The sequence below is a fragment of the Muscardinus avellanarius genome (assembly GCF_963383645.1).
Source record: "Muscardinus avellanarius genome assembly, chromosome: 4".
In the NCBI taxonomy this organism is placed as follows: domain Eukaryota; kingdom Metazoa; phylum Chordata; class Mammalia; order Rodentia; family Gliridae; genus Muscardinus; species Muscardinus avellanarius.
Window position 1 is genome coordinate 40,751,662 of NC_137789.1, and position 8,146 is coordinate 40,759,807.

Sequence of the window (8,146 nt, forward strand, 5' to 3'; positions counted from 1 at the left end):
CATTTGGGAGGCTGAGGTAGGAGGATCGCTGTTCAAGGACAGCCTTAGCTACTTAGTGAGGCCTTTTGCAACTCAGTGAGACCCTGTTTCAAAATAAAGAATAAAAAATAGGGCTAGGGGTATAGCTCCGAGGTAGAAGACCCCTGGGTTCCATCCCCAGTAAAAAAAAAAAAGTTGTTATGTATATAAAATAATTTTAAGATATATAAAGTGGCGGTGGTGCATGCTTATTATCCCAGTACTTGGGAGGCTGAGAGAAGGATCACAGGTTTGAGAACAGCCTCAGCAATATAACAAGTAAGACTCTCAGCAACCTAAGGGGATCCTGTTTCAAAACAAAAAAATAAAAATAAAAGGGCCAGGGTTACAGCTCCAGCTCAGAAGTAGAATGCCCCTAGGTTCAATAGTGAGTACCACCTAAAGAATTAAGAAAAAGGATATATAAAGTGAAAGATGAGAAACCTTTTTAAAAAAAAAGAGAAGTGGACACATCCAAAATCAAAGACATCAACACAACTCTCCTATTTGGTTGACAGAATAAGCAAACATTGAGAATCCATACAGACTTAGAAGATTTGAAAAACTCTAACATGTAACTTGAAGTAACAGACCATTTCTAGAACACTACAGCAACAACTACAGAATATACTTTCTTTACCAATTTTACATGGAATAGTTATAAAAATAGAACATTCACTGAGTCATAAATTTTAATGGATTGGAATCATTTGGAGAATATGCTGACCACTGGTGAATTCAATTAAACATCAATAACAGAAAGATAATTAGAAAATCCCCCAAATGATTGGAAATTAGGTAATATACTTCTGAATAACATATTGAACAAAGAAATCAAAATGGAAATTACAATTTTTTTTAACTGAATGAAAATATAACATAAAATTCTGTGATAGAGCCAAGCATTTGGTGAGAGAAATATTTATAACATAAATGTATATATTTGAGTAAAAAAGGCTAAAGAAAATCAATAATCTAACTTTTTACCTCAGAAAGCTAAAAAGTAGAATATTAAATCATATTCAAAGCATAAAAATTAAAAAACAAATGACAAAGAAAGCAGAAATACAATATACAACTAACAATGAAAGCAAAAGCTAATGTCAGGGTTTGGGTCCCAAATATTCCCCAAAGTCTCATGTTGAAAACACGGTCCCTAGTGAAGGGACCATTCAGAGGTTTTAGATAATGACTGAATTATGGACTTCTGGGAGGTGGGACCTACTTAGAGGAAGTGGGTTCCTGGAGTTTTGCCCTGGAAGGGTTTTTCTTTTCCCGGACTCCTTCCTCACTCTGCTTCCTGGCTGCCAGGATGTGTGCAGCTTTCCTTCACCACACCCTCTGCCTTACCTCAGGCCCAGAGCAATGGATCCTGCTACCCATGAAATTGAACCTCTGAAACTGAGCTAAAATAAATCCTTCCTCCTCTAAGCTGTTCTTGTCATGTATTTTAGTCACAGCACCAAAAGCTAACACAATTAGTTCTTTTAAAATGTCAAGGCCGGGCGTGGTGGCGCACGCTTGTAATCCCCGCGCTTGGGAGGCAGAGACAGGAGGATCGCACAGGTTTGAAGCCAGCCACGCACGCTGGCTTAGGAGACCCTGTTTCCAAATTTTAAAAAATGTAAAAATAGGTCTGGGAGTGTAGCCCAGAGGTAGAAGGGCTTCCAGGAACCCCAGTACCACCAAAAAAAAAAAAAAAGTCAATAAAAATGAAAACATCCTAGCAATAATGAAGAAAATATAAATCACCAGTGTCAGGAATGGAAAGAGAACTTCACCACAGATCCCAGACATTTTGTTTTTACACAGGCAACTTCAAAATAAACAACAACAAAAATTATACCTTTAAATAGAGCAACTAAGAGGAGGAGTAGGCAAACTTTTTCAGTAGAAACAATGAATATTTCCTTCATTTTGAAGGCTATATAATATTCTATTGTTGTTCACATTATTCACCCATCAATGGACACCTGGGTTACTTCCATCTTTTGGCTATTGTGAATAGTGCTAAAAGCAAGGTCTCAAAGAGAGATGTGTATGCCTAAGTACATACCGCATATTCAGAGCAGCCAAAGATGGAAGCCAATATCACTTATAAGCATAAGTACAACAAAACTAAAAAAAATTTAACAAATAAAAGGCAACCATATGTAAAAAAGGGTAACACATAGCAACTGAGGTTTATTCCAGGAACCCAAGGTTAGTTTAACATTTAAAAATTCAGTGTTGAAAGTAGAGTGGTGCAGCGGAAGTGTGCTGGGCCCATAAAAATTCAGTGTAAGATAGGCATGGTGGTCCACACTTTTAATCTCTGTAGTACTTGGGAGACTGAGACAGGAAGAGCTCATATTTGCAGCCAAACACAGCTACTTAGTAAGACTTCCCACAACTTAGTGAGACCCTGTTTCAAAAGTAAAGACTAAAAAATAGGGCTGGAGGTATAGCTCAGCCGCAAAAAAAAATAAAAAAATGTAAGTTTACAATTCCACACATATTTAATATTTTTTAAATTCACTGAAAACTAGGAATAGAAGAGAATTTCTTTAACCCAATAAAGGGTGTTCACAGCTAACATACACAATAGTATAATATTTAGTTCCCAATGAAGTTGGAAACAAAAAAGAATGTCTATTCTCATAACCTCTACTCCACACTGTGTAACAGGTCCTATCCAGGGCAATAGCTAAGACAAAAAGAGAAAGTACAAGCAGTGTATACAAAGATATAAAACTGTCACTATTTACAGATGATATGATTGTGTACATCAAAAACAGAAAAGAGCCGGGCGTGGTGGTGCACACTTGTAATCCTTGGGAGGCTGAGACAGAAGGATCACAGAGATTCGAAGCCTGGCTCATCTACTTAGTGAGGCTCTCAGCAACTTAGTGAGAACCTATTTCCAAATGAATTATAAAATAGGGCTGGGGGTGTAGCCCACCCAAGGTTCTATCCCCCAGTACCACACCAAAAAAAAAAAAAAAAGGCAAAGGTTTCTTAATTAAGACATGCAAACCCCTAGCCTTAAAATATTGATACACAAGACTTTAATAAAATTACAAACTTCTGTTCATCAAGATTCCTTTAAGCCGGGCGTGGTGGTGCACGCTTATAATCCCGTTACATGGGAGGATGAGACAGGAGGATCCCAGGTTCATTTACAGCCTCAGCTACTTAGTGAGGCCCTCTGTAACCTAGTGAGACCCTATTTCAAAATAAAAGAATAAAAAATAGGGCTGGAGGTATAGCTCAGAGGTAGAATGCCCCTGGGTTTCAGCTCAAGTAACACACACACACACACACACACACACACCTTTAAGACAGTCAAAAGCCAAGCCACAAATAGAGAAAATATTACAAAACATAAATCTAGCAAAAAAAAAAAAAATCACTTCCAAAATATAAAGACCTCCCATGGGATTGGGGTATAGCTCAATGGTAGGGTAAGTGCTTAGCATGCATGAGGATCTGGATTCAATTTCCAGAAAAGGAAAATAGAAAAGAACTCCAAGCCATCAATAAGAAAATGGCAAATACAGAAAACTCAATTTTTTTCCTCAAAAAAAGCAAATCATTTGTCAGGCATGTTGGTGTAGGACTGTAATACCAGCTACTCAAGAGCTGAGGAGGATTGCAAGTTGAGGGCTAACCTCAGCAACTCAGTAAGAACTTTGGCTCAAAACAAAAATAAAAAGGGCTGGAGATGTAGCTCAGCGGAAAAGCACCCTTGGGTTCAATCCCCAGAACCCAAAAAAACTTAAGAGAATTTACAAAAGAGAGTATTCAGATGGCCAGTAAGCATATGAAAAAGTGTTCATTATTTTCAGACAGGGATATGAAAAAAAATTACAATGAGATATCACCAGTACATACCCACCAGGAAGACTAAAATTAAAACATACCAAGTAATGGTAAAAATGTAAAATAACTGGAACTCTCATGTATTGTTAATGAAACTGTAAATTGATACAACTACTTTGGAAAACTGTTTGGGAGGCCTGTCATGGTGGCGCATGCTTGTAACCCCACACTTGGGAGGTGGAGACAGGAGGATCGCGCAGGTTTGAAGCCAGCCGCAGGCTTAAGAGACCCTGTTTCCAAAAATAAAAAAGTATATAATAGGCCTGGGAGTGTAGCCCAGAGGTAGAAGGGCTTCCAGGAACCCCAGTACCACAAGAAAAAAAAAAAAAAAAGAAAAGAAAAGAAAGAAAGAAAACTGTTTGGGAGCATATATTAAAGCTAAAGTATACCTATCTCCTAGGTATACTCCTAAGAGAAATTAATATTTATGTCCATCAAAATACATGTATGAGCCAGGCGTGGTGGTGCACGCTTGTAATCCCAGTGCTTGGGAGGCTGAAACAGGAGGATTGCACAGGTTTGAAGCCAGCCTCAGCTACCCAGTGAGGCTCTCAGCAACTTAGTGAGACCAAATAACTTAGACCCAAATAAAGTATAAAATAGGTCTGGTAGTTTAGCCAGGAGGTAGAAAAAGCCCCTGGGTTCCACTCCCAGTAACACACACACAAACACACACACACACACAAATACATGTAAGAGCATTTGGGAGACTGAGACAGGAGGGCTGTGGTTCGCAGTCAGCCTCAGCTACTTAGTAAGACCCTCTGCAACTCAGTGAGACCCTATTTCATAATAAAGAATAAAAAATAGGACAGAGGTATAGCTTGGAAATAGAATGCCCCTGGGTTCCATCCCCAGTACTGAAAAAAAAATACATGTATAAGAATGTTCATAGAAGCATCTCTGTAACAGCCAAAGGTACAAACAACTCAAATAATTCAACTAATAGAAAAAAAGGTAAGAAAATCATGGAATCTTTATATAAATGGAATATCACAGGACAATATTTTAATCTCAGCCATAATGTTAAATAAAAGCCAGACAAATGATTCCCATTTAGTTTAGGCTCAAAAACAGATAAAATTTATCTCTCTTGAGAGATGTCAGATTAGCAGTCACTTATTTTAAGAGCAGGAGTATTGATTACAAAGGGACACAGGAGAGCCTTTGGAGTATTTGAAGATGCTGATAGTTGCACAGGTGCATACATATTTTTAAAATGAGGTGTTACTTGGAATTTGTGCTAATTAAAAAAGTTAAAATGAACCTAGGTGTGGTGGTGCACACCTGTAATCCCCAATACTTGTGAGGCTAAGATAGGAGGGTTCAGGACAGCATCAGCAATGTATCAAGTCTCTCAGCAATCTAGTGAGACCCTGTTTCCAAAAAAAAAAAAAAAAAATAGGCCAGGGGCATAGCTCAGAGGTAAAATGCCCCTAGGTTTAATCACACACAGCAAAAAAAAAAGTTATAGTGGAAATATTAAGACATCAAATTAACCTTGAGGAAGAAGCCAAATTTCTTGGGGTTAACTCTAGATTATTCAGTAACAGAGGCAGCAGTGAAATATAAAAATTATTGATAACCACCACCATCAGATTGTCTTCCATTAAGTAATTGGTCTCTAACTCTTGAGCTTCCAGATATTGTGTATCCTCAAGCATAACAGAATTGCTTAACATATGTTACCAATGTGCTAAATAAAATAAATGTAAACTATGAATTACCATTCATTTGCATCAGATCATTCCATGTTAAAAGAAACTAAAAAGCTATTAATAAATTTCCAATTTTACCAACATTCTCAATATTAGTTTATTCAATTCTCTGAAGATGTCATGGGCAATGTCATCTTTCCTAGAAAAAGAGAACTTTCCTCAAGATCTGACCTTGCTGTCTTTCAGACTCTTACACTGCCCCACAACGTGCATTAACATACTTGGTAATGCTTGAGAACTGAGTAGACAGGTTGAACAATTCTACCAAGAACACCAAAATGGTTTTCCTATAGGTAGAAGAAACTTTGGGAAATCCTATTTACTAAATAAACCCTCACTGAGAAAAAAAAAAAACTTTTTTTTTCTTTGTTTTTTTTTTTTTTTGGTGGTACTAGGAGTGGAACCCAGAGGCTTTCTACCTCCGGGCTATACTCCCGGACCTTTTTTCTATTTTATTTGGAAACAGGGTCTCACTAAGTTGCTGAAAGCCTCACAAAGTAGCTGAGGCTGGCTTCGAACCTGTGCGATCCTCCTGTCTCAGCCTCCCAAGCGCGGGGATTACAAGCATGCGTCACCACGCCCGGCTAGGAAAAAAAAACCATATAAAAAAGTCTGTAAAATAAAGTTTCTGGCTTCAGGGGAGTCCAAAATACATTTTCAGAAAATGCCATTTTTATATCATAAAGTCTAAACAAGTGAAACGTTTCCAGTCAATGACAGCTGCACGGCTTACCTGTTCCAGCACATCTAACTTTAACTCGAGTTTGCTGAGAACCACGTCTCCGCCCCATAGTGAAAGCTGTAGATCCGAAGGCTTTAAGTTCTTGATATAGCGATTCACATAGCTCATTAAAATTGGAGTTACATATGACTCCAGCATCTTTTAAGGTGAGGAGTCCAAGTCAGATCTGAAAGGAGCAAAGGCAAGAACGTCAGAACTGAGCGCGACGGTGCAAGGCAGGGGAAAAAAAAAAAAAACCTTTTCTCGGGAAGGGGCTGGAAAGGCCAGAGCGCGGCCGCCCGCCTCCTCCCAGCCGCAGGAAACCCCGCGGCGGCGCGGGCTCCCTCCCTCCCCGGCCACGACGCCCCGCGGCGCAGGGGAGGACCGGCGTGCCGAGGACCGGGGCTCCCGGCGGCGCGCCCGCCTCCAGCCCGCCACCGCGCCGGGCCCTCGCCTCCCGGAACCCAGCCGGATCTGCGGCCGAGAGCCCGACCTCGAGCGCCGCCGGCTCCCGCGCCGCCGCGGCCGCCGCACCCCAGCCACCCGCCGCCCCTCACGCCCGCCCCGGCACCTGGCGCCCGCCCGCGGCCGCGCGGCTCCTCCGCGGCGCCACTTCCGGGTGCGCGGCCGCCGCCGCCGCTCGGCTCCCGCGCCGCCGCCCCAGGCCGCCGAGGCCGCTCGGGCGTCCGCTCCGAGAGCTCGGGCGCGCGGCTCTCCTGCGCCGCGGCTCCGGCCGGCTCGCGGTGGGGACGACGCTCTCGCAGAGCCGAGGGAGGGGGCGGACCCGTAAAGGGGCGACACCGGGGACCCGGAAGTGGCGCTGCGCGGAGCGGCCGGGCCGGCGGCGGTCCCGGCGGAGGGCAGCCCCGGGCGGCCGGCCCCGACGAGGAGCCCGGCCCGCCGCCGCCCGCCGGAAAGCGGACTCGCTGAGCCCCTTGGGAGCCGCGGGAGCGGCCCCAGGAGCTTCGGCTCAGTGGGCCCAGGGCAGTGGGAATAGGCCGCGGGTACCTGGACAAAAGAGGGGACTTACACCTAGACCCCAGGTTTATAGCCGGAGGAAGGGTGGGTGTGGAAACGGAAAGAATTCGGCTGTAGAACCTTGGAGGAGTCGTTTGTGTCGGGCGCGTCAACAAGGCCCCCGGTGTTTGTTACTCTCCCGAAGCACTGGGGAAATGTACCCAGGTTTGCAGATGCAGGTGCGGGGAATGGAGGATGCATGGTCCAAGACATGCAGTGTGATAAGAGTTCAGAAAAGCTGCGGGAATATAAAGATGAAGAAGGAAAAGAGAGGCTGAGAAAAAGTGAAAATAACTGTTAGGGAATTAATTAGGGGGTTTAAGGGTCCGTGTAGGATTTAAGCCTATAACGAATGTGTAAAATGCAATGTATGGAGCTAAACGTGGTAGTGCACACCTTTAATCCCAGTATTAGGCCTCAGCAATGTAACAAGGTTCTCAGCAACGTAGTGAGACCCTGTTTGAAAACAAAAATAAATAAAAATAGATGGGGGTGTGGCTCGGAGGCAGAATGCCTCTGAGTTTAATCCCAAATGCCACAAAAAAAAAAAAAATGTATGAACGCTGAGTTTAATCCCAGGTATCACAAAAAATACAATGTATAAACGCTGAGTTTAATGCCAAGTATCTCAAAAAAAATACAATGTATAAACGCTAATAATGTATAAAATGTTACTTTTCCTTGTAGCAGCTTGCAAACAAAGACGAGAAACACAAGTAGTTAACTCGCAAAATATACACTGGGCTTATAGGAATAGAATATGATATGCTGCCTACTTTTTCGTTTTTTACTAGCTTCTCACTTTTTATGA

At 42.4% G+C, this 8,146-nt stretch overlaps 1 protein-coding gene across 3 annotated transcripts in view; it reads right to left on the minus strand.

Annotated features, from left to right (window-relative positions):
- The window catches only part of VPS13B (vacuolar protein sorting 13 homolog B), a gene marked incomplete at both ends in the record, with an annotated part of 689,491 nt that extends 683,014 nt beyond the window's left edge, over window positions 1–6,477 (minus strand). For all 3 annotated transcript variants that reach the window (XM_080693506.1, XM_080693505.1, XM_080693507.1), the window contains one exon: window positions 6,331–6,477. In XM_080693506.1, coding sequence (XP_080549632.1) covers window positions 6,331–6,477 — 147 coding nt within the window. The remainder of the gene's footprint in view (window positions 1–6,330) is intronic.
- Between the last annotated feature and the right edge of the window lie 1,669 nt (window positions 6,478–8,146).